The sequence below is a fragment of the Synchiropus splendidus genome, chromosome 14 (assembly GCF_027744825.2).
Source record: "Synchiropus splendidus isolate RoL2022-P1 chromosome 14, RoL_Sspl_1.0, whole genome shotgun sequence".
Classification (NCBI taxonomy): domain Eukaryota; kingdom Metazoa; phylum Chordata; class Actinopteri; order Syngnathiformes; family Callionymidae; genus Synchiropus; species Synchiropus splendidus.
The window spans coordinates 20,774,207-20,800,081 of record NC_071347.1 but is presented as its reverse complement, the minus strand read 5'-3'; the positions used below and the strand labels follow the sequence as shown (position 1 = coordinate 20,800,081).

Sequence of the window (25,875 nt, the reverse complement as noted above, 5' to 3'; positions counted from 1 at the left end):
AACACATCGATGAAAACCTCCAGCTCACAGGTGAAAACCTCGGATGGAAGTCTCAAACACATCGATGAAAACCTCCAGCTCACAGGTGAAAACCTCGGATGGAAGTCTCACACACACAGATGAAAACCTCAGGCTCACAGGTGAAAACCTCGGATGGAAGTCTCAAACACACCGATGAAAACCTCCAGCTCACAGGTGAAAACCTCGGGTGGAAGTCTCAAACACACCGATGAAAACCTCCAGCTCACAGGTGAAAACCTCGGGTGGAAGTCTCAAACACACCGATGAAAACCTCCAGCTCACAGGTGAAAACCTCGGACGGAAGTCTCAAACACACCGATGAAAACCTCCAGCTCACAGGTGAAAACCTCGGGTGGAAGTCTCAAACACACCGATGAAAACCTCCAGCTCACAGGTCAAAACCTCGGACGGAAGTCTCAAACACACAGATGAAAACCTCCAGCTCACAGGTCAAAACCTCGGACGGAAGTCTCAAACACACCGATGAAAACCTCCAGCTCACAGGTGAAAACCTCGGGTGGAAGTCTCAAACACACCGATGAAAACCTCCAGCTCACAGGTGAAAACCTCGGACGGAAGTCTCAAACACACCGATGAAAACCTCCAGCTCACAGGTGAAAACCTCGGGTGGAAGTCTCAAACACACCCATGAAAAGCTCCAGCTCACAGGTGAAAACCTCGGGTGGAAGTCTCAAACACACAGATGAAAACCTCCAGCTCACAGGTGAAAACCTCGGATGGAAGTCTCACACACACCGATGAAAACCTCCAGCTCACAGGTGAAAACCTCGGATGGAAGTCTCAAACACACCGATGAAAACCTCAGGCTCACAGGTGAAAACCTCGGATGGAAGTCTCAAACACATCGATGAAAACCTCCAGCTCACAGGTGAAAACCTCGGGTGGAAGTCTCAAACACACAGATGAAAACCTCCAGCTCACAGGTCAAAACCTCGGACGGAAGTCTCAAACACACAGATGAAAACCTCCAGCTCACAGGTGAAAACCTCGGGTGGAAGTCTCAAACACACAGATGAAAACCTCCAGCTCACAGGTGAAAACCTCAGATGGAAGTCTCAAACACACAGATGAAAACCTCAGGCTCACAGGTGAAAACCTCGGATGGAAGTCTCAAACACACAGATGAAAACCTCAGGCTCACAGGTGAAAACCTCGGATGGAAGTCTCAAACACACAGATGAAAACCTCAGGCTCACAGGTGAAAACCTCGGATGGAAGTCTCAAACACACCGATGAAAACCTCCAGCTCACAGGTGAAAACCTCGGATGGAAGTCTCAAACACACCGATGAAAACCTCAGGCTCACAGGTGAAAACCTCGGGTGGAAGTCTCAAACACACAGATGAAAACCTCCAGCTCACAGGTGAAAACCTCGGATGGAAGTCTCAAACACACCGATGAAAACCTCCAGCTCACAGGTGAAAACCTCGGGTGGAAGTCTCAAACACACCGATGAAAACCTCCAGCTCACAGGTCAAAACCTCGGACGGAAGTCTCAAACACACAGATGAAAACCTCCAGCTCACAGGTCAAAACCTCGGACGGAAGTCTCAAACACACCGATGAAAACCTCCAGCTCACAGGTGAAAACCTCGGGTGGAAGTCTCAAACACACCGATGAAAACCTCCAGCTCACAGGTGAAAACCTCGGACGGAAGTCTCAAACACACCGATGAAAACCTCCAGCTCACAGGTGAAAACCTCGGGTGGAAGTCTCAAACACACCCATGAAAAGCTCCAGCTCACAGGTCAAAACCTCGGGTGGAAGTCTCAAACACACAGATGAAAACCTCCAGCTCACAGGTGAAAACCTCGGATGGAAGTCTCACACACACCGATGAAAACCTCCAGCTCACAGGTGAAAACCTCGGATGGAAGTCTCAAACACACCGATGAAAACCTCAGGCTCACAGGTGAAAACCTCGGATGGAAGTCTCAAACACATCGATGAAAACCTCCAGCTCACAGGTGAAAACCTCGGGTGGAAGTCTCAAACACACAGATGAAAACCTCCAGCTCACAGGTCAAAACCTCGGACGGAAGTCTCAAACACACAGATGAAAACCTCCAGCTCACAGGTGAAAACCTCGGGTGGAAGTCTCAAACACACAGATGAAAACCTCAGGCTCACAGGTGAAAACCTCGGATGGAAGTCTCAAACACACAGATGAAAACCTCAGGCTCACAGGTGAAAACCTCGGATGGAAGTCTCAAACACACAGATGAAAACCTCAGGCTCACAGGTGAAAACCTCGGATGGAAGTCTCAAACACACCGATGAAAACCTCCAGCTCACAGGTGAAAACCTCGGATGGAAGTCTCAAACACACCGATGAAAACCTCAGGCTCACAGGTGAAAACCTCGGGTGGAAGTCTCAAACACACCGATGAAAACCTCCAGCTCACAGGTGAAAACCTCGGACGGAAGTCTCAAACACACCGATGAAAACCTCCAGCTCACAGGTGAAAACCTCGGGTGGAAGTCTCAAACACACCCATGAAAAGCTCCAGCTCACAGGTGAAAACCTCGGGTGGAAGTCTCAAACACACCGATGAAAACCTCCAGCTCACAGGTGAAAACCTCGGACGGAAGTCTCAAACACACCGATGAAAACCTCCAGCTCACAGGTCAAAACCTCGGGTGGAAGTCTCAAACACACCGATGAAAACCTCCAGCTCACAGGTCAAAACCTCGGACGGAAGTCTCAAACACACAGATGAAAACCTCCAGCTCACAGGTCAAAACCTCGGACGGAAGTCTCAAACACACCGATGAAAACCTCCAGCTCACAGGTGAAAACCTCGGGTGGAAGTCTCAAACACACCGATGAAAACCTCCAGCTCACAGGTGAAAACCTCGGACGGAAGTCTCAAACACACCGATGAAAACCTCCAGCTCACAGGTGAAAACCTCGGGTGGAAGTCTCAAACACACCCATGAAAAGCTCCAGCTCACAGGTGAAAACCTCGGGTGGAAGTCTCAAACACACAGATGAAAACCTCCAGCTCACAGGTGAAAACCTCGGATGGAAGTCTCACACACACCGATGAAAACCTCCAGCTCACAGGTGAAAACCTCGGATGGAAGTCTCAAACACACCGATGAAAACCTCAGGCTCACAGGTGAAAACCTCGGATGGAAGTCTCAAACACATCGATGAAAACCTCCAGCTCACAGGTGAAAACCTCGGGTGGAAGTCTCAAACACACAGATGAAAACCTCCAGCTCACAGGTCAAAACCTCGGACGGAAGTCTCAAACACACAGATGAAAACCTCCAGCTCACAGGTGAAAACCTCGGGTGGAAGTCTCAAACACACAGATGAAAACCTCCAGCTCACAGGTGAAAACCTCAGATGGAAGTCTCAAACACACAGATGAAAACCTCAGGCTCACAGGTGAAAACCTCGGATGGAAGTCTCAAACACACAGATGAAAACCTCAGGCTCACAGGTGAAAACCTCGGATGGAAGTCTCAAACACACAGATGAAAACCTCAGGCTCACAGGTGAAAACCTCGGATGGAAGTCTCAAACACACCGATGAAAACCTCCAGCTCACAGGTGAAAACCTCGGATGGAAGTCTCAAACACACCGATGAAAACCTCAGGCTCACAGGTGAAAACCTCGGGTGGAAGTCTCAAACACACAGATGAAAACCTCCAGCTCACAGGTGAAAACCTCGGATGGAAGTCTCAAACACACCGATGAAAACCTCCAGCTCACAGGTGAAAACCTCGGGTGGAAGTCTCAAACACACCGATGAAAACCTCCAGCTCACAGGTCAAAACCTCGGACGGAAGTCTCAAACACACAGATGAAAACCTCCAGCTCACAGGTCAAAACCTCGGACGGAAGTCTCAAACACACCGATGAAAACCTCCAGCTCACAGGTGAAAACCTCGGGTGGAAGTCTCAAACACACCGATGAAAACCTCCAGCTCACAGGTGAAAACCTCGGACGGAAGTCTCAAACACACCGATGAAAACCTCCAGCTCACAGGTGAAAACCTCGGGTGGAAGTCTCAAACACACCCATGAAAAGCTCCAGCTCACAGGTCAAAACCTCGGGTGGAAGTCTCAAACACACAGATGAAAACCTCCAGCTCACAGGTGAAAACCTCGGATGGAAGTCTCACACACACCGATGAAAACCTCCAGCTCACAGGTGAAAACCTCGGATGGAAGTCTCAAACACACCGATGAAAACCTCAGGCTCACAGGTGAAAACCTCGGATGGAAGTCTCAAACACATCGATGAAAACCTCCAGCTCACAGGTGAAAACCTCGGGTGGAAGTCTCAAACACACAGATGAAAACCTCCAGCTCACAGGTCAAAACCTCGGACGGAAGTCTCAAACACACAGATGAAAACCTCCAGCTCACAGGTGAAAACCTCGGGTGGAAGTCTCAAACACACAGATGAAAACCTCCAGCTCACAGGTGAAAACCTCAGATGGAAGTCTCAAACACACAGATGAAAACCTCAGGCTCACAGGTGAAAACCTCGGATGGAAGTCTCAAACACACAGATGAAAACCTCAGGCTCACAGGTGAAAACCTCGGATGGAAGTCTCAAACACACAGATGAAAACCTCAGGCTCACAGGTGAAAACCTCGGATGGAAGTCTCAAACACACCGATGAAAACCTCCAGCTCACAGGTGAAAACCTCGGACGGAAGTCTCAAACACACCGATGAAAACCTCCAGCTCACAGGTGAAAACCTCGGGTGGAAGTCTCAAACACACCCATGAAAAGCTCCAGCTCACAGGTGAAAACCTCGGGTGGAAGTCTCAAACACACAGATGAAAACCTCCAGCTCACAGGTGAAAACCTCGGATGGAAGTCTCACACACACCGATGAAAACCTCCAGCTCACAGGTGAAAACCTCGGATGGAAGTCTCAAACACACAGGTGAAAACCTTCCAGATGAAATCAAGCCACACTCTCCCTCCTTCACGCTCACGGTGATGAGAAGATGGACTCCACCTTCTCAGCCACATATGCGACTGGAAGGCCTTCTTACACACACAGAGATGTTGACACAGACAGACAAAGCACCGTTGATATAACATTTAACCTACATGCATGAATGCAGGCAAAAGCTCTCCATCTTAAACCAACTTGAATCCCTGTGAGTTTCTGGTTCACTTGTCGTTGCATCTGGGATGAAGTGTGATCAATGGACTGTTGTTTCTGTTTCACGAAGGGAAGCCAACATGTTTGTTTACCCGGCTTCTTCATCAGGATTCTTTTATCTTCTTCCCTCCGTGACCTCCGTGGCCGCTGGACGCTTGCACGAATCAATTCCAGAGCAATTTTCCAACTCACGTCCCCCAGAAATGCTTTCAATTAAATTTTCATACTATCGCTGGTCTGGCGTGTCAGGAGCGGCGAGAGGGTGAGGGGAAGGCAATAACACGCGGGGCGGCAGTGCGATCAGGAGGCCTCCGGGGGGCGACAGGCAGAACTTACCCCGTCGTAGTACTTGCTGGCGTACTGGTAGAGCTGGTGCAGAGCCACCGTGGTGTTCAGCTTGTCTGTGTGAGACTGCAGGGCGGAGAAGCAACAACATCAGGCTGGTCTACTGTGGACCGTCTTGGAAGTGAGGAAGACTGACGCTCACCCGAGACACTTCAGCCAGATGAGTGTTCATGTCTTGGTCACTCACAGAGACCATCTGCCTGATGCCCTTGTAGTAGCTGCGACACACACACACACACACACAGAGGCTTTTAAGAGTCATCCAGCATAAAAGCAGCAGGTCTTGACTAAAGTGCTGACTCACTCGTCCACCATCTTCTTGTAAGTGGAGATCTCCTTTGCATAGAGTAGTTTGTTACTGGGAGAGTCCTGGAGAGACAGAGTGGACACAGGGGAGACGGTGAGTGCTTCATTCAGCGGCCGGTGCTCACAAGTCTGGCTGGCTTCAGGAGCACAGCTTTCAATGAGTCAATGCTCTGAGAGACAGCGAATCGGGTCGCTGTCTTTTGTCGGTGTTGGGTGTGTTATTTAGGGGTCAAAGACGTGCAAATCTTTAGTTTGAAACAACACTTTGATGATGCTTGGGGCAGGGATTAGACCAGCAGGGGTGTAGACCTAAACGTAGAAGATGTGTCACTGATGTTTCCAAGACTTTAATGTCTCAACGTCTTAGTTTTCCCTGCTGGACTTGGACAGAATCATACTGGGTTTTAAAGAAATCCGGCTGGAGTTTGTAAGTATGATAGAAACGTGTGAAGGACAGACGGTTAGCCGGTGAAAACAATGACCCCTGACCCCCTCTTGGCCCAGGTCCACTAACCCGGCTGAGCTTGTGCTCGCTCTTGGTGCAGGCGTCCATGAAGGTCTGGGCGATGACCGACAGCGAGGCGTCCACTACCTCGGACACGTGGACGTCAAAGATGAAGTGAGGGTTCTTCAGGATGTTGACCCAGAACCTCAGGGGGAGGCTGCGGGGAAGATGAGGGTTATTTGACAATACAGTCTCAACCTGATGCATGAGGAGTCTGAGTGGCAGCAGCAAGCTCGTCTCCTCCACTTCAAGTCACCTCAACTAAGCACAAACAAAATGATGAGGTAGGTAAAGAAGGTAAAGAAGAAGCGCAGTGATGATGTAACTGAGGGGGTTGTGGGTCAAGGTCAAGGACGCAACTGGACATTGTGAGACTGACAACAAAGAGGTTCGTATTTGTAGTCCCAGTGAAAACACAGCAACATTCCAGATCATTTAGGATCTCAGCTAGATCAAGAAGAACAAAAAGAAACAGTGGCAAGTCACTTGAAGAGCAGACAGCAATGGACGACTAACGTGGCAAAAGAACTCGTGAACTAGTGGACGTGATCTCTGAGATCATATTTAAACCGTACATAAAAGGGCTCTATTTCGGATCTCAGATGGAAGCCTTAGCCGTGAAAGGTCCACCAAACCTTCCTCCTCAACCTTGGATGTGAATCTCTCGGAGTTGAGAGCCGAACACATCCACTCGAGGTTTCCTTCCAACAAGCACGGCCTCAGACTTGAAGGAGACTCTTGAGGACGTGGATCCCCGTCGCGGCTTCTTCACTCAGAATGTAGAGAAGAAAAACAATCACAAAGCAAACGCTTCTGGTTCTGATCGTGGCTCGGGCCGTGCGAGACTCGGGGAGCAGGCGCCGGAACATTCGCAGCAGAGCGGAAAGGTCTCCAGAGGGCGCCGCAGTCACAGAACAATAGAAGCACCGAAATAGCAGCAGGGCTTCAGTAGCAGAATTAAATTAGCCCGGGAGGTAATGACCATGTTTGTTTGTTGTTCGGCTGCATTCATTGGTATTAACATGGCAGCCAGATCCGGTTCGCGGGGCGGATCCGGGTGCGGTAATTAAATGGATCATCCATCGTCCTCTCGCGCCGGCGTACTGTCAATCACAGAGACGTGTCGGACACGGACGCCGGAATCCAGGCGGCACTAATGTATGCACCTAAATGTCACATGGGAGACGCTGCATCGCAAGTGCACACGGAGAGTGCTGCCGGTGTGCATTGGAATTCACTTCAGACTTCTCCAGGTCTTCTATCAAACCACAGTGGCTCAGCGCCATGCTAGCGAGGAGAAGAACTGTCGGGCTGTTTTCAGTGCAGAGGATTGGACCCCACCACCTCCGGAGCGCTATGGGAAGCAGTTTCTCAGAAGCGTCTGGCTCTTTTTTCAAGCTTCTTGTTAGTTGAACATGTGCGCGAGCAGGTCCAGGTGGGGCCCGGGCAGGGCCATCATCTTAAGTCTCATCTGACCTCTCATGGAAAGATCTCAAACACCATTCTGTTTACTCCATCACACCTGTCCAGGAGGAGACCTCACCTGTTGGTCTTCCAGATGTGGATGGTCTCCTCGTCCACGTTGTTGTGCTTCTGCGCCTGCTCGTCCAGGAAGTCGAAGAAGTACTTGACAGCAGGGGGCACCACCGCGCCGGAGCAGAGCACACTGCGGAAGAAGTCATCTACGAACTGTTGCAGCGTCCCCTAGGAGAGGCAGCGGACAGTGTGAGGAGACCAACCCACACACGCAGGCAGACACACACACGGTGACGCTTACCTTGACTGACAGCAGTCGGGTCAGATAGATCTCCGTGATGGCTTTGGTCATGGACTTGTCTTTGATGCTTCCGCGTTTGGACTTGATCTCGTCCAGCTCATCAGAAGGTCGCACCAGGTGGAAGACCTTGTCATCTTCCAGCAGGGCGTTACCTGGCGGGAGGACCTGTTAGTTAAACGCTCCTGCTCCAGATCAAGACACTGACATCTGGTGGTGGGGTGGATGACAGCAGCCCAACTCCAACCCCACAGTGACAGGTGAATAAGACAGAACTACCTGACATGAGTAACTGCAGTAAAAAAACAAAAAAACAAATTGAAAATATGATCTAAAAGAGATATATTTTCAATATTAAATATATTTATTTACTTTTCATATGAGAATAAATGAGAAAACTACACTTAAAATATCTATTTTTTAATATAACTGAAATAAATTGAAATGTCATAAAAATAGAATTTTACAAAAAAAAGAAAACTACTGTTTCAAATAAAACCTCTGTTTCATTGAAGTGCATAAACACAAATGAATAAAAAAATAACCAACAATAACATGCTCTGAGAGAGGTTTTTGTTCAGACTCACGTTCCTCGTGGTTCTCCTGGTTCTGGTCGTAGTTCTGCTGCGTGTGTTGGACCCGGGACAGAACTAGCGTGGCGTTGTCTCGCACCTGTCGATCACACACCTGCAGTTAGACACTCAAACTGGACAGAGGGAACCGCGGCCGTCCAGGTCGTGGGCTCATTCGCCATCAATCCCAGTAAGTGGACATCAGCTGGCGCGCTCCACGTGGAGTATTTACAGCCTGCCCACCCATTATTGACCACCAGAAGACCATGATTAGCTGGACGGGCGGCGGCTGCAGCCAGCACTGCTGACAAACACTGTGGAGGGTTTGATGGAGGAGCGAGAGGAGGCGAAGAACCGGAGGGGATTGCAGCGACCAGATGGAATTTGTGAGCGACCTTTACGACAGAGATCGATAAGAGACCCGAGGAGATTTAGAGCGTTTTGCGACCGCCGCCAGTGATCATCAGGAGAATTCAGAGCCATGCACAGCCGCTGTGTGGTCACTTGACTTCTGCTTCTGATGGTCACATCCATGCCGCTGGATGACAGCAACAGTGGAGGATCAGGTCAGGAGATCAATAGCGGCTTCATTTATTCAGCGGTTTGCGGCGGACAACAGCTGTTTATAATTCCAGAGGACCTCAGAGGCCACTGGGGTCCGGTTTTATTCGGACGCATGTGAAAATGTACGAGCTGCGGCGAGGAGAGGACATAAATATCATGGATTATGTGATAAAACCAAGTAGCCAGAGACTTTTGCAACTTCAGCAGCTTCAATAAACATACCATACTGTCAACAAGGGTATTTTATAAGGAAGGACAGGACAGCCTACTGCCCGCCGCTAATGAGAAAAATATCCTACAGCTCGATCAATATTTGAGCTTCATAATCATAGTTTGTGCCATGAATGGAAAAGTTTTTGGGTGATTTTAATTTCAAATGTATTAAATCTACAGAAAATAATAATGTGAAAAATGAAAAATAAAATAATATATTGTTAAGCGGAGAATAAATCAAGTGTTTTAACTGTCAAACTACCGTTTGACTGATGCGTTTTGTTTCATGTAATTTCACTCCTCAGAAATAATTAAGCTTCTGAGATGATAAAAATACACGAATAAAGGAATAAAAAGTTGAACAGAAAATCAAATAACCTCAAAAGATACACCCACTTCCAGCTCAACGTTGCTAACTATTCACAACTGAATTTCATATCTCAGCCTTTTCAGGCGTTCACACTTTTAATGGAATGTTCTCATAAAGTGTAACACAAAACCTGTGGTGGAAGAAGACACAGTAGCAAACACACACGCACACACACAGCGTCTCTTGACTTGTGTCGACAAGAGCCTCACAAGTCACTCCATTTCTCATACGGCTGTGCACATTCTAATTAAATGTCTTCATAAATCACGCTTACTAACACACACACACACACACATATATGCACGCATATAAAGTCTCTGGACGTTTTGGTGGTGCTTGAAAACTTATGGTCTCATATATCTTGTTTATTTGACCTTTGTGGATTGCTGGCATTTGTCACAAGTGCAGTCACATTTCAGAGAAAGTATATTATTGTGACTGGAAAAACACTGAGTTGAAGAAAAAGAAAGGACTGGGACGCAGGATGTAAGATTGAAGGATGTGAGGATGATGGCGGAGAGTCCCGTCCCAGAAGGAGCTGCCAGACCAAAACAACATGGACGACGGGCGCAGGTTTGGAACGCTAGCAGTGCACTCACGTTGTAGTGCGCCAGGGTGTTGATGCGCCTCCATCGGCCTTCTTTCTGAGAGGTCAAGTCTAAGTCCGACAAGATCTGACCCGTGGAGCCAGGTCGCCACTCTGCAGGGAAAGGAGAAAAAAAAAGAATCTCCGATGAAGCAAAGCAGCCGAGAACCAATTAACCGACATCTCATTAGTGCGGTGAAAAAAAGGTCAAGAGTTCTACAACAAAGATTTATTTCAGATTCAGTTTAAATCAGCCGGAACACAAGGAGTCGCTGCCGTAAACACAGAGAGGCAGACTAACTCGCCGGTGGGTGTGTGAGTGGTCAATGTGTCTCGAGGCAGAATGAGCGGCGCATGTCCGGGGACAGACTCCCATAAGAGCTGAAGCCCACATACCTAAATGGTGAGAGTCCCACAACTGTCCTGGGCTCCTCTGGCCTTGTAGGAACAAAACTATTCTCACTATTGAAAGCACAGAATCCCACAAACCTGGCAGGAAAAGACGCCGACATTGTGCAACAGCAGAATTTGTCACAGCACAGTCAAGCCAACACGAGTTGGACTCACACAAAAGCTGAATCCCACAGAACCAAGCGACTTCCTCCTCCTTGGGTGGCAAGAGAGCGTGTGAGTGGGATCATGTACGGAATAAGCTTAACTCACAGAGTCCCACAAATCTGAATCAGTTCATGTGGAACTCATCACCAAACAGTTCACTGTGGCCCGCAGGAAGTGGAGTGTCTCAGAGAAAAAGGACTCAGATGAGTCCCACACATCCAACAAATTTCCTGTAAATCGAATCAGAGTCCCTGTGTCTACAAATTATTCACACCCAAGAGTCCCACCTAACTGTATCGCTGCATGTGACACACGACAAAGAAATTGTACCCCGCTCAACAGGAAGTGGGAAAAAAAAGTTGAGTCCAACACACATAAAGATGTTGAGTCCCACACATCTGCGTGAGTCCATGTGACTCATGCTACCAGACAGAAAATAATTCCATATCGTGGTCTGAAACACTCGCTTTTGCAGGAGTTGGCCGAATCCCACACATCTACTTGAGTCTTGTGACTCAAGCGTGTGAGACAGGAAGTGGATCGCAACTCCAGTTTTTTCACTCAAGTCAATGACATTAACTCCAGTCAGCATTATGTACTATTATTCATGAACCTCCACATATAGTCATTAATAATAAAAAATCATTACAAAGACTTGTGACACGAGAAGGGATTCTAAATCTTTCACTCATCTGATATCAAACTGCAAGAGGAGCGACAGCGGTTTAGCCTGCTGGAAAGCGCGCCATCATCTTCAGATCTCCATTCGACGTCTTGTCTTTTATTCCGAGCAGCAGCAGCAGCCGGCGAGCGTCTCTGTGATTCACCATGAAGGAGGACAGATTGCTGCTCATCTAAGATGCATAAAGGACCGAGATCTACGCGCTGCGTGGGAATAAAAACGGCTTTGATGTCGACAAAATGTCTTTAGAGCTTTTAGCCTTTCAAGTCGCTCCCGGAGGATTCCGCCGACAGTGGCGGGGAAAACTTTGTTTGGGGAGGAAGCTTTTATTGAGATGTGGCGAGGAAAGAATTAACCGCCACTGTCCTCTGCGATAATCTGGTAATCCCTCATCATCCAGTTTCCTCACTGATGAGATTTTTTCTTTGATACTTGCGCTAAATCACAGCAATAATTTCTCAGTTGTGAACAAATCTGGCTTTTAATTCACAGAGAGAAACGTGAACATCAGTACACGTAGCAAACCCAAGGCCTGTGGGCCAAATCCGACCTGCCGAGTGAGTTTATGTCCTAATATGGTCTAAATTAAATTCAGTTTTTATTCACCATAAACTAGACCAGACAGATAGATAGGAGTCTTGGGTGCAACCAGAAGTACCTACCCAGCGTGACGCTCTCGACTTTGGGTCTCTGTGAGTACGGCTGGTTCCGGTAAACCTGCTCGATGATCTTCTCTTTCACCTGCGAGATGGTGTCGCAGTTCAGCACCTTGACGGGCGTCACGTCAGGACCTTCACCATGGACCAGCACCTGCAGGGTCTGAGGGGGAAAGATGGCTGTGATCAGTCATCGGTGAGCGCAGAGCACACGGTGCTGGAGCAGTGAACCAGATATTTAGGAATGAATAGCATGGAAGCTATTGTGTGTATGGTGGTGGTGTTTCACTGAATTGCGTTTAATTCAAGATTTTAATTCAGAGTTGTTAGCATCTGTGCTAGCTCGGCACGTGGACTAGAACTCGGCAACGCTGTACTTTGTGCTTCACATCTCGTTGGACTTTTCAACATGAGCTTTTCCCACTACAGCAGACTGAAATGTGCGCCCTTGAATCGCTGCAGCTTGTTTTGAAACAACAGTGGAAATGAAAGGAGAGATTCTCATGAATCGACTGGCTGAAATGACAGCAGTACTCTTGCAAAAACCAAAACAAAAGTAAACTTCAGCAGAACACTTCTTGCCGTCGCTCACTCACTGCTACGGCAGCGAGAACTCAAACCAAACAGGAGAATATTCAGCTGGACCGTCCTCCCGTCCACCCACAGACCTACACACTTAAGACCCCTCTCTGGTCTCACCTGGTCGCCACGGCAACCGCGTGCCCACACACATTCCCTGACACCTGACAGGACGCCTGTCACCTCAGCCCTCTTAATGACTGAAGCTCAGCCGGACCAAACTGGGACTCGTCCTCCCCCACCACCGACACTCACTCTGTCCGACCAAAAAGTGGGTGATCCAATCACATCCTCAGGAGTGCGGTCCAGAGCAGACTGTGAAATCTGGTTTGTCATCCTTCCCTGGCTCTGTAACTCGATCACAGACACGGATCCATCACAGCGGGCGACGTGTAACGCGCTCTAATTAGGTAATTGCCCTTGACAACGCCGTCTCCCCGTGGGCCTTTTGTTCGATTCCATTTCCACAGAAAACAGCTGCGCTCACGTTAGCCTTCAGTTTTAGAACTCAAGTGGAGAGCGGGTCGCGTGCTGCCACTGCTGGATGGTCTCTCCGCTCCAGGCCAAATTTCCCTGCCGAACCACAATGTGTCGCCTTTGTTGTGTTGGGAAACTCTGAAAAGGATGTCACGGTAAAGCGGGCAGTTGCCTAGGGGGTCAGTTTCCATGGCAACTAAACCGCGTGGAACTGTCCAGAGCGTGGGTCCTCACAAGATGTGCAAGTCAGACGCTAATAATTAAATGAAGCTGGATGTGTACTTTATCTGACCCTCGCATCCACCTCCAGCATTTCAGAACTGTGGACACGTGATGTTCCAAAACCTTCCCAGGTCCTGGAACCGATGCTTTCAGGACCGTGACAGGTTTGTTCATGACACCGACCGACCACTGGTTAACCATAGACGCAGCAGACCAAATGAAATATTCACATTTCTTCATCTGTGTCGAGACGTCTCGGTGCAGAGCGCCTAAAATGTGATCCTGCTCTGACTCCCAAATGAATCTGAGCGTGTGGCGTGAGTTCAAACTTCCTTGGGAATCACCAAATATAGCAAGGGGTTCAGAGACACAAAGAAAAGAAACAAACAGCAGCGCATCAAAGGAAGCACCACTCGACTCCAAACACCCGACTGAGGCTCAAGCTACTCCACAGTTGGACTCGATCATGAGTTACACAAGTAGACTGGTGTTACTTCATAGCTGCTTCGCCACGTACCAACCTTGGAAAAAAAAGAATCAGATCATACGACCAGATCTGTTTAAGAGGAATGTCTCATAAACAAGTGTTTTTTTTAAACATTAAATAAATAAATAAATAAATGGTTTATTCTGTGATTCTTTAAAAAAAAAAAAATATCAAGCTACTCTCAATTGAATAGGGATTGAAGGACATAGCTTCAGTTAGAAACTTAACTAAAAATTCACTAAAACACGAGAAACGCCTAGAAAAGACTACATATCTAAACATTAAATAATCATTAAAAAAAACAACACTTATATAATATATATATTATAAAATATAATAAGTCAATTAAATGATAATATGAATTTTAATCTTAACCGCAAAACACTGAGAATATGTTTTTATTGATTTGTGCTTTAGCTGTGTTATAATATTTGATATTTTACATCCTGTCAAGCATAATTCATAAGCACTGCTGACGGAGCGAAGATGACCTTGAGGAGGGCTCGTAAGCAGCTCAGCATTTACACGTTCATGAATGAAAGAGTGGGCGTGTGCACACGGCCCGTGCCTCACCAGGACGCAGTACTCCACGTCGTCGCCCAGCAGGCCCGTGTCGTTGAGCGTGTACTTGGCTTTCTTCACTCTGGCGTCCACCGGTCCCTTCTCGATCTGGTGCTTGATGGCGCGGAACAACTTGTACAAGGGTTCTCCCGCTGAGTCCTGCCACACACGCAGGCAGACGCAGACACAGAGGCCCATCAGGAAGTTGTCTCAGACGTGGTGGAGAGGCTAATTCTTGTTATTAGAGTGACGGTGCGATTCGGAAAACAGATAAATGCACATCATCAGAGCGGCAGCACTAATGGAAACCCTGCTCAAGGTCGTCGTCGTGAGCGCAGGGATTCTCATTAGAGAGAGAAAGACTGGCCGTTTCTGCCCGCATCTCCATAAGTGGATTACCTTTAGGAACTGGTACAGGCAGATGGACATCCAGTTGCAAAGCATGCGCTCCACCACCGTCTCTGACCTGCGGAGCACAGCACAGTCAACCACAGGTCCCATTCTGTGCAGGTTTCACCATCACCAAGGTTCACGAGAGCTGGCTTTCTTCCACGCACATTCACTAGCTGAAGCCCGGCAGTTTAACTTGGATATTACTGTTATCATTGTTATTACTATTAGTAATGGTGAAAATGCTTGTCAAACTGTGAATAGGCATTTTCCTTTTCTTTGGTTGTTTCTTCTTTCACACATATATTATTTACATTTCAATCCTTATTTCATCTCTCTTCATGACGCTTTTATTTTCAAGCTAAGAAAATTCCTTTTGAAGCAACAAATTCAACTTCTCTGCCCATCCAGTTTCAAACGTCAGTAGAACTGCAGACGGAGATGACGGGAGGTGAAACAGGGAGAGCACAACATTGACGGCGACTGTGATCCGACCAGTTCCTGGTCAAATGTAGCGGAACTTTCACGCCGAAAACAACCACCATCATGTCAACCTCCATGATGTGTTAGGTGGGATCCGCTAGTTTCGATATTTCCACGTTGTTTTCATACATTTGATCACATGAGTTTCATCTTTAAAAAGAGATCATTTCATCAAGGTGCGCCATGATCCTGAACATGTGGTGGAAACCCTGTCTGACTGAACTGAGCAGGAGGGAAAGAAGTCTTTCACTGGTCACCATCATGATGTTTGCTTAAGAGCGATGGCTCTCAACTGGATGAAAAGTGGGTCACAGGCCGTTTCCTAAAGATAAAGCCAACCTGCTTTTATTTCTGACAAATGGTATTTTTCTTCTTTAATATGTGGATGAGCTTAAACAAGGTTGAATTTACTCCTTAATATGGGTCACGGCTTGTTGCTTCGTGGTGACAGTGGGACTAAAAGACATAGAGTTGAGAAGTTTATAGACTCAGGAGTCTGAGTTGACAGAGTCAGAGTTGAAGAAACTGAGGTTGTTATTGGGCGTGAGTAGAAAGGATCCGTGGAGCGGAGACAGACCCAGAATGTTGGCGATGAAGAGAGGGAGACAATAATGGAGGAGGACATGATGAGGAGGGGCGTAACTGCAGAGAATGATTCACATTTTACATGCAAAGCCGACAGTGACAGAAGAAGAAGTTAAGTGTCTTTAACCTGTTTTCAATTCCAACATTCTTGAGGTATTTTGCTAAACTTGATTCATTCTAACCGGTGTCATTCAATGTTTATTCCCTCATTTGAGCTAAACGTTTAACACCACAAAACAATCCACAAACAACAGTTTTTCATGAAACAATTTTGACAGTCTCTACGGAATAAAGTTTAGATTTGTCATTTGAAAGCTTGTTTTGAAGTCGACCTCTCGTTGCCACGGTTACGTCACGTGTGTCCATCACTCAGATCCCGCTGCACAGTCCAAAGGTTTTACTTGGACAATGTGGGCTTGACAGATCCTAATGTCAGAGCTGATCCACAGGGGGCGCCGGCAGACCAATTAGACGGCTCGTGCGACCGGACGTGGCCCCGTGGCCTAATGAGAGTAACGAGCCTCCAGTGGGGGGCGATAATTAAGACGAGTGTTTGTGTTTACGAGACTCCTCAGAGGGCCGGAGGAGTCAGCCGCGGGACCACTCGACCTTGACATTAGCCGCGTGAGCGCCGTCACATGACTTGTTTCTGAAGGAGGCGACCTTAAATTAGACAAGGCTAATTAGCAGGAATTACCCGGAGATCGTCATGACAACAAGAGTCATTATCAGCAGCGGCGGACCGACGTTGTTGGGCCTGCTCCGCAGACGCTAGCATTTTTAGGAGGTAACTTCAGTCAGGAGCCGCTAAAATGGAACATTAGCTGCACCCACTATGTTCAATAAGGAAAGTAGGTATAGTAATATAGATACAGATAAACAGATCAATAGAGCTTGTGGGTGCAGTGGTGCTGTCTGCACCGTAGAAAGGCTTCAAAATGCATGAGGATCACTTCTAAACTAGTTTTGAAAACAGGCTCCAGCATGGAGACTGACTCATGAACCAAACTGGGAAATGTTCTGAACTAGAATCATCAACTCCTAACATCTTTCACTGACATTTAAATGCACTGTTTTCAACCGTGTGTCCCAAGTTCCGACACCACTGCCGGTCTCAGCTGCGGCTTCTCATTACATCGAAAACATTTTGAGCACTTTAAGGTCAATAAAACGCCTGTGATTTCATGGGTTTGACATGACAAACTTTGACATCTTTAGCCTGTAAAAATCCATATATCAGCCACAGGGTTTGGGTCGCGAGAAAAAAAGTAGCGGCTTCCAGCCAGTCAAATACGATATTGAATGTGAAAAGACTCACCATTTTTTATGTTACTTCAAAAGGCTAATGCAGAATTTCTGCCAAATTGAGCTCCGTTTGTAGCAGATTTTTGCTGCAATAACATTTTACTGGTGAATAACTCACAGATCATCCAGACCAATTTGGAGGAGCTGCTTCTGAACAGGCGGATTATTAGGAGCCGACTTTCATTAGCGCCTCCGTTAATGAGAAGGGCTCTGATGAGGCAGAGCAGCAGGAGAGAGTCTGGGCTTTAACACGTTTCCAGCGGCTGATGAATGACCAGCGTTTTTTCCAACCTGTCCAGCTCGACCCTGCGGCAGAAAATGTGAGCGGCAGCCCGGGGGAAGATTAGAGTCCGGCGGTAAAAATGTCCCGGCGGAGACTTACGCTCCGACCAGCCAGGATCATTTCACCTGGATATTTAGTATCGCCGGCTGAATCGCTGAACAAACAGCAGCAGATTTCATCGGCGGCGTGGAGAAGTTTGACTAGAGAGCCGTTTGTCAGCGAGACTCCACGCCGGGGGAAGATGAGACTCATCGTTCAGTGGTTGGCATCAGATTATTTGCTCTGCTAATCTGATCAGCGGGACGTTTGGTCTGATAATTCAGACTTCAAATCTGATCATTAAATCTTCCTCCTCATGATCCCGTCTGGCTTTTCGATGGCTATCTTGACACACTTCGCTTCACGATTTTGAGACTCAACATTTTTTGTTGGTGCAGCTTCATTCAGTCCGATGAACTTTTTTGACTTTTACCCACCATCACTTGGGGGGGGGATGAAAGGTGTTGTGGCTGGGGGCTCTTACCTGCGCAGCATGAGCTTGGGGTTCTTGCTGTGCACGTACTCGTCCATCAGCTCCAGCAGCAGCGTCCTCATGATGTCTGTGTAATACTCCAACTTTCCGTGCAGCGCCACCGTCAGGAGGGAGGCGAAATACACCTTTGCTCTGGCGTTGAAGTCATTGCTGCCCTCCAGAGTCCGGATGAACTGCAGCCGACACAGACGATATATAAGACGCACAGCCAGACACAGACTAAAGGATAAAACATGAGCACATAAATTCAGAAAACATCGCAGTGGAGCTGTAACAATTATCGCAGAGGAACAGCGAGTCGGGAGTCAGAAATATTTTAATTATCGGGGCAGAGAAGCGGTCGACAGCTCAGCAGTGATTTTCAGATTCAGCATTCACACCTCGCTGCCGCGGCCTCCCACCGTAACGTTTGGGGTTTCATTTACGATCTTGAAAATAGAACCGACCGGTGGATGTTTCTGGTGACATGACAGGTTTTAGTAACACGCTCTGTGGGTGGGCCACGAAGCAGCTGGGAGCTTTAACAAAAAACTTTTTCAAAAGTTTCATTCAGTGTTTCTTTCCTGAAACTGAACGCAGATGAAACGCTGGATTAGTTCTCATGACAACTTTGCAGAAAAATTCATTCGGCGCAAGTGCTTACCGTATTTCCCGCACTATAAGTTGCAGTTTACTTAAAAGTTTCACTGGACCTGTGACTTATACACAGGTCGACTTTTCCATATCATTTCACATGCTGTTAGATGTTACTTCATGCTGACCGACATGACCAAGGATAAACATGACATTATGACCGTGAAGATTGTTCTCCAAGTGAGAAATCCCACGTGACCAAGCTTCAGAATAGAGATGATAGTTGTGTTTTCGGGTGTGTTTACTTGGAAAAAACAAGAGAGAAACATAACAAAATAACAGGAACACGGTAACTGAAAGCACAGCCTGGACACCTGAAGGGATTTACTTCTCATGATCAAAAGCTAGTACTTATACTGTGTGTAAAATGTGTGTGTATAAAGGCTAAGTTTAAGTTGTAGCGCACCTAATGTAAGTGTTACGACACAGTAGTTACAGTACAGTGTTTTAATAAGTCAACACAACTTAACTTCTGAACATCAGTCCGAACATATCTCAAGTGCTTCTAGTTCTTCTTTCTTCTCAAGTGTTTGCATCGTATTCGTGTGAAAGGCACAGAACAGAACTCACGTTGATGAGGAACGTTTTGGAGTTGAGCAGGTTGGAGAACTGGTTCAGCGCCTGGTTGACAGTTGCCCGGCGGGCCTCTGGGATGTCCAGCTTCCCCGTGATCATGACATCGTTGGCGCCATCTTTAGATGGCAGGAAGAAGACACGGTCGGTGTAGGTCTTGTAGTCCAGGAACGGGATGCGTCCCTCGCTCATGTCGTTGGTGTGGTCCTCCATCTCGATCATCAAGTCTGCCGAACAGAACCAGAGTCACGGGCTGTTATTGCTGTTCGGGTTCACCTCACCTTTTACGTGAGCAAAGGAAATGACTGCAGTGGTGAGAGAGCAAGAATCAGATTTTTTGTTTCTACCTGTGAATTCTTTCTTGCAGCGATCGCGAACACTCTCCTCCAGGTTCTCCAGCTGGTGCTTCACCTTCTCGTACTCGCGCTCGGCCTGCTGAGACTTCCTCCTGCACACGGGCAACAAGAACAGACCATCATTCAGGGTGGGATGGACACTGGAACACACCAGGAATGATGACCAGGAATCGATGAATCATTTTTTATTAAGTTCAAATATGTCCATCTTTTTCAATTACCCGTTGTTGGAAATTATATTTATGTTTTCTAAATAAATAAAAAATACATTAAAATAAATTCATGTAAATAATTCATTATATTTAGATATGAGGGTTGTTTTTACATTTATGTATTTTAGACTATATATTTAGGAAATTATATTAATGTTTTCTAAATAAATAAAAAATACATTAAAATAAATTCATGTAAACAATTCATTATATTTAGATATGAGGGTTGTTTTTACATTTATGTATTTTAGATTATATATTTAGGAAATTATATTAATGTTTTCTAAATAAATAAAAAATACATTAAAATAAATTCATGTAAATAATTCATTATATTTAGACATGAGGGTTGTTTTTACATTTATATATTTTAGATTATATATTTAGGAAATTATATTAACGTTTTCTAAATAAATAAAAAATACATAAAAATAAATTCATGTAAATAATTCATTATATTTAGATATGAGGGTTGTTTTTACATTTATGTATTTTAGACTATATTTTTACATTTTTTATAAACCATTTAAATTATATGCAGCTGCTTGTTTTTTTAATAAAATGTAGATTTTTAGATAGTTGTATGTTATATTTACATTTTCTTATATATTCAATTTCTTATATTTAGATTTATTTATTATGTTACATTATGTTTTAAGATTTTTATTATATCTTTATTTTCTATTTAATAAATATCTGTTATTTATATGTTTTGATAGGACACGTTTATTGAGATTTTTCTTTTTTGTTTTAAGATTTTTCAATCAATTTCGGGTAAATATTTGTATTTATGTATTTGATATTTTGTTATACACTGCTTGTATAGCTATATAGCTGAATGGCAGAGACCAGTCAAACGGTTTCAGTCAGTCCAGCCGGTGGTCGTGGCCGAGGGAAGCTGCTCACCTGTAGCAGTAGACAGAGATGACGATGATGAGCAGCATGGGCACGACGACGGCCGGGATGATGATGTAGAGCGACAAATCGTTCTTCTTCTCGTACTGCACCGAGTCCACCACCCACTCGCCGTAGCCGAACTTGATCTGCAGAACAGAAAGCGGAGGATGATCTGCACTTCCGTTCCAGAACTGGCAGAGGGCAAGAACAGCTGTGAGGCGGAGGGTCTCGCGCTCGCCGGTGGTCTCACATTAGCACAACAAATACGTGACATTTTCCAATGGAGTTCTGTGCCATTGTTGGTTCTGGTTCTGGACCCGAAATGAAACAATAGCTCATTAAGAAGAATTACCCGGCGGAGGCGACAGGAGTGTAATTAAATGTAATTACTGTGCAGAAGCAGGATGGCGGGGAAGCGTGACACTTTCATCAGCAGGCACCAGACTCGGTGCTGCGTGGCCCCGGGGCCTTGTGTGGACTTAAAGCCGAGTCGCAGGCATACAGATGCAATGCTTTTATTTTGAAGGATGTTGGTATTGTTTCGATTCATTTCACGTTCCAGCACCAGCCAGTGTGTTAAGACACAAAAGCATTCGCTGCAGAAACCCGTAAAATCTTTTGTACGACTTTCTTCATCTTTCTATGTCATGACCTTCAAAATAAAAGCCTTTCTACGGCACCATTCAAGGATTCTAATTAACTTGTACTGCAACTGTGATGTGTGCGTGTGCGTGTGTGTGTGTGTCAGTGTGAGTGCAGCACGCGTTCCCATCTCACCACCACTTCCAGCAGCTCCGAGCGAGTGTCTCGTCTGGGTCTTCTGGACCGAGCTCTGGGCTGCGAGGGCGGAGGGACCACAAAGATCTTGTCATCCTGCAGGATGCTGATTTGACAGGAGACGTCGCCCACAAAGGCCTGAGCCTCTTTGGCTGTCATGGCTTGAGAGAAGCCTCGGCCCTGCGAGTCAGACGCCGGTGCGGTCAGATTAAACCATCGTAACGATCCAAAGAGTCCAAGGTAAAAGTGAAAGAAGAAGAGCCAGACTCACCGTCACGATGATGATGCTGGACTCTGTGATGACCTTCTTGGCCAACTTGTTGAAGGTCGGTTCAGGGTGATAGTTGAAGGGCTTCAGCTCCTTGACCAAGTTGTCCAGCTGGATGAAGGTCCTCAACTGCTGGTTCTTTTTGACGTCCACTTTTGGAGAGTGAAACTGGAGGACCGTGTCGTTTTTCTCATGCGCTGGCTGCAGGAGAAAAGCATGAGAGGTGGTTAGAGGCAGGAAGACTGGGGCTTGTTAGGACGCCTCCTGAGATGCACAGGGTTGGTCCCCCAGGATTTCTGCATCAGAACTCAAGGGAGGGAAAAGTCAAGACATTTTTCCATGGAAACGCATGAATCCAAAACTGTCAAAAAAAAAAAGTTCATTTAAAAAAGGTTATCTTTGAAATTTCGCAGAGGGGAGGCTTGGGTTTATCAGGACCAGCGGCAGCAGATAAGGCGCAGCGGTCGCCACAACCTGCTGCGTAATCACCGTGTTTTCACGCCAGAAGCCACACACAGCGCAAATATTTGGGTCAAGACTTAAACCGGAGCAGCTTAACCGGGTGACTCGCCAAGGCCTGGCAGATAACTTGGACTCCCCGCGCTGCTGTGTGGCAGCCAGAAGTCTAGCGGGACCTTCGCCGGGGGAACCTGGGACCCGGCCAGCGTGGAGCCGTGAAAAAGCTCCAGGGTCTGGTCCCGGTAATCTTACGCAACCCAAATAGAGGAATTAAAAGAAGCTGGTGAGTCAGGCGGTCGGGGTGGGCGACGGTGGGGTGGCATCTCTTCTGATGAATCTCAACCAGACTCCATTTTATCCAGAGTGGATCAAACTGCAGAGCTGCTGTCTGCAACTCGACAGGTTTTAGGATTTATGCTTCCGGAAATGAAGTAATCTTGCCGATTTGTTTGTGCTCGCTCGGAACTCAGGAAGAGTTTTTTTTTTCTTCCTATTTTACGGAGAGGCAGGAAGATCGATACGTGCTGCTACTGTGAGGGAAAACCAAAAACAATCAATTCAAGGTGCTATTTTTGTTTTCCTGAGTTTTGCCAGCAAATATTTTTCACTGTCACACACTCTTCCACCAACCAAGCAGTTGCAAGGAGGAGGGAGAATTGGGTCAGTGTTCGCCGTCGACAGTCCCCGGTGCTGGTCCCGACGAGTGCTGGGCCTGGCACAGACCTCTCCACTGTAACAACCAGCACCACCAAACCAGGCCCGACAGGATCCAACCACACTGTCCATCTCAGGCAACACTGCCTCTGCAAATGCCACACCTACATCCACCCGTTTTGATGCCACTGTATTCCTAATATACCTGCTATTACAACTACAACTAATTCTACCACCTCAATATCGGTTGAAGAATGGGAGGAAATCTGTTTTAAATGTCAAACTCAAACAATCAACACCAGATTCAGACTACTGCAATACAAATGGCTTCACAGAATTTATACTACACCGGCAAAGTTGCACCATTTTAATCCAAATATACCAGATGTCTGTGTTAAATGTAACAAGGAGAAGGGAACCTTGTTCCACTGTATGTGGGAGTGTGAAGAAATAGTAAAATTCTGGAGGGACATAATGGACTTGATCTCAAAAATAACAAAAATAAAGATTCCTTTGGATCCTCAATTGGCTATTCTACACAAGTTTCCTATGAATCTTTCTTTTAATGCACATAAGAAAAAGTTGATAGTTTCTGTTTGCTACAGGCCAAACATGCATTGAATTGGAGAAATGTTTCAGCTCCTACAGTTGGTCAATGGATCAGGGAAATGTCCAGCAATCTGGCTCTCGAAAAACTGACCTATTTATCAAAAAGGAAAGTGCATGTCTTCTATGATATCTGGACACCTTTTATGCAATTTCTGCAAGAGAAACCGTTGTTTTCTTTGCTGTGATCGTGACTGTATGTGACTGGATTTTGTACACTGAAAGTAGATTTTGTACACTGCGAGTAAGTTGGTCTTGAGGGTGGGGGGTGGGTGTGTAAATATGTATTGGTTGTTTATTTTTTTGTCTTTGTTTGTCATTTGTAATTGTGGAAAAACTAATAAATATATATATATGAAAAAAAATTCTACCACCTCAGCATCGAACTAGATCCATCACTTCTTCGACTAAATTCAATATTGTTGAATTTACAACTACCACTTCCACTAACACGGGACATATTTTAAGTATTTTAAGTTCAAGTATTATGAATTAAGCCCATTTCAATCGGTACTACTGATACTATAACTACTAACATGACACTTGTATTACACAAATATTACTGTACACTACTTAAACCACAACATCCGGATGCTATAATACCCAATATATTTTTATATTTTTCACTCTTTGCAGCACCACTACTGTCATTTATTTTATACTATCCCTGGTACTACTTTAATGAGTATGAATTCCCCAAGATTGTTGTTTATTGTGGAAATAAAATTGGGTACAACACTGTCTCCACTGTTCCAAAGTCAGTACTTTCCTTGAAAATCAGTTTACTCTGATGTTCAAAGTGACGCGTTGAAGGCATTTTCACTCAAATCCAGTTTGAGTCTTGGTCAATAATGAAAGCTGTAATGGAGGAAGCAACGGCGAGGAGTTCGGTCCGTAAATAGCACTGACCTCAGACACACTGGAGTTGTCTCCTTCCACCATCATGAGAGCCGTCTGGATCAAGTCGAAGCCAGAACCAGTCACCACTATGTTCCGTCCACCACTGGAAGACACAGGGGCAGACACATGGACCTCATGCACAGTCACATTCTCTCTCTCCATCAAATGGAGCATGGAAAACAATATTTTAAAAAATCCCTGAAAGTCACATTTTTTTTTGCAGAAGGGCAGAAAAAAATACTCTCTAAAAATGTCTGATGGAAGGACCACCGCAAACATAGAGAGATGAATAGTTGGAAGAAAAATGGGTCAGTGAAACTAAAAAAAAACAGCTATGGAATGTTCAGTGGCATGTTTGCACAAGATAGTTTTAAAGGCTCTAGTAGAAATAGAGCGGACTGACCAGACGAAGCTCTCTCTGGGGAGGTGTTCCAGCACGATGGGGTTGTCCAGGTACTGGAAGGCAGCAGGGATGGAGAAGGTGGTGTCCTTCCCGTACTTGACAGTGACGGGCAGCGGATCAGAGGGCTGGAGATACTCCCCTGTCCTGCAGGTGATATCCTTCCCGAACTGGTCCCTGCCACGACCGAGAAGACAGTCAGCGCCGGCCCAAGGGGGGGGAGGGTCACGCCGCTTCCCCCGCCTGACAGCTTGTTAAATTCTGACACCGCCGCTTCGTCAGCTTGTTACCGTCCAGCTCAAATGTCAGCATGGACTTGTGTGACAAAACATCTGTGGTTATGACCCGGCAGCGAGGTGCAGGAGGGCGAGGTAGCCGACACCTGCGGTAAGGTCGCTTCTATTTCAGCCTCAAATCAATGTCTGGGTATGAAAGCGAGGAGGAGGAGGAGACGCAGTCGCCCACTGAGGAGCCAAGAAGTCAGAGCAAAGCTTACACCATGCATTCCACTCCTCCCACGGTCACCAGCACGTCCTCCTCGCTTCCTGTGTCCAGAAGTTCTCCGCTGATGGTGATGAGGGTTCCACCAACTTTGGGCCCACGACTTGGACTCACGCTCTTGGGTATGGGATCCTTGAAGAGGTTGGATGGACACATTTCAGTTCATTGTTTCTCAAATGAAGACTGTATCTGACGGCTTATTCATCTCTGAGGAGAGGGGTCAACAGAAGCAATTGACCAGCTAACATTTAAAAACATTCGTACACTGATGATTTCACGACCTCTAAGCTGCAAACAGAAACGTAGCAAAGGACCTTTTTAAAAAAACACAAATGACACAAGGAAAATGTGTGAACAGTCTACTCATAATCCGGTGAAAACTTTGCTTACGAGCCGCTACAGTCGGAGTAGTGAGCTGCC

At 46.3% G+C, this 25,875-nt stretch overlaps 1 protein-coding gene across 3 annotated transcripts in view; it reads right to left on the bottom strand.

Moving 5' to 3' along the window:
• plxnb2b (plexin b2b) overlaps positions 1 to 25,875 on the bottom strand; it is a 150,998-nt gene that overhangs the window by 3,662 nt on the left and 121,461 nt on the right. For all 3 annotated transcript variants that reach the window (XM_053884847.1, XM_053884846.1, XM_053884848.1), the window contains 20 exons: positions 25,451 to 25,587; positions 24,958 to 25,131; positions 24,564 to 24,657; positions 21,939 to 22,136; positions 21,668 to 21,847; positions 20,900 to 21,036; positions 19,773 to 19,873; positions 19,423 to 19,652; positions 18,211 to 18,392; positions 15,041 to 15,107; positions 14,654 to 14,800; positions 12,322 to 12,478; positions 10,433 to 10,533; positions 8,702 to 8,786; positions 8,118 to 8,269; positions 7,884 to 8,044; positions 6,350 to 6,497; positions 5,834 to 5,898; positions 5,672 to 5,747; positions 5,521 to 5,595 (listed from right to left, as the gene is read on the bottom strand). In XM_053884847.1, coding sequence (XP_053740822.1) covers positions 5,521 to 5,595; positions 5,672 to 5,747; positions 5,834 to 5,898; positions 6,350 to 6,497; positions 7,884 to 8,044; positions 8,118 to 8,269; positions 8,702 to 8,786; positions 10,433 to 10,533; positions 12,322 to 12,478; positions 14,654 to 14,800; positions 15,041 to 15,107; positions 18,211 to 18,392; positions 19,423 to 19,652; positions 19,773 to 19,873; positions 20,900 to 21,036; positions 21,668 to 21,847; positions 21,939 to 22,136; positions 24,564 to 24,657; positions 24,958 to 25,131; positions 25,451 to 25,587 — 2,667 coding nt within the window. The remainder of the gene's footprint in view (positions 1 to 5,520; positions 5,596 to 5,671; positions 5,748 to 5,833; positions 5,899 to 6,349; positions 6,498 to 7,883; positions 8,045 to 8,117; positions 8,270 to 8,701; positions 8,787 to 10,432; positions 10,534 to 12,321; positions 12,479 to 14,653; positions 14,801 to 15,040; positions 15,108 to 18,210; positions 18,393 to 19,422; positions 19,653 to 19,772; positions 19,874 to 20,899; positions 21,037 to 21,667; positions 21,848 to 21,938; positions 22,137 to 24,563; positions 24,658 to 24,957; positions 25,132 to 25,450; positions 25,588 to 25,875) is intronic.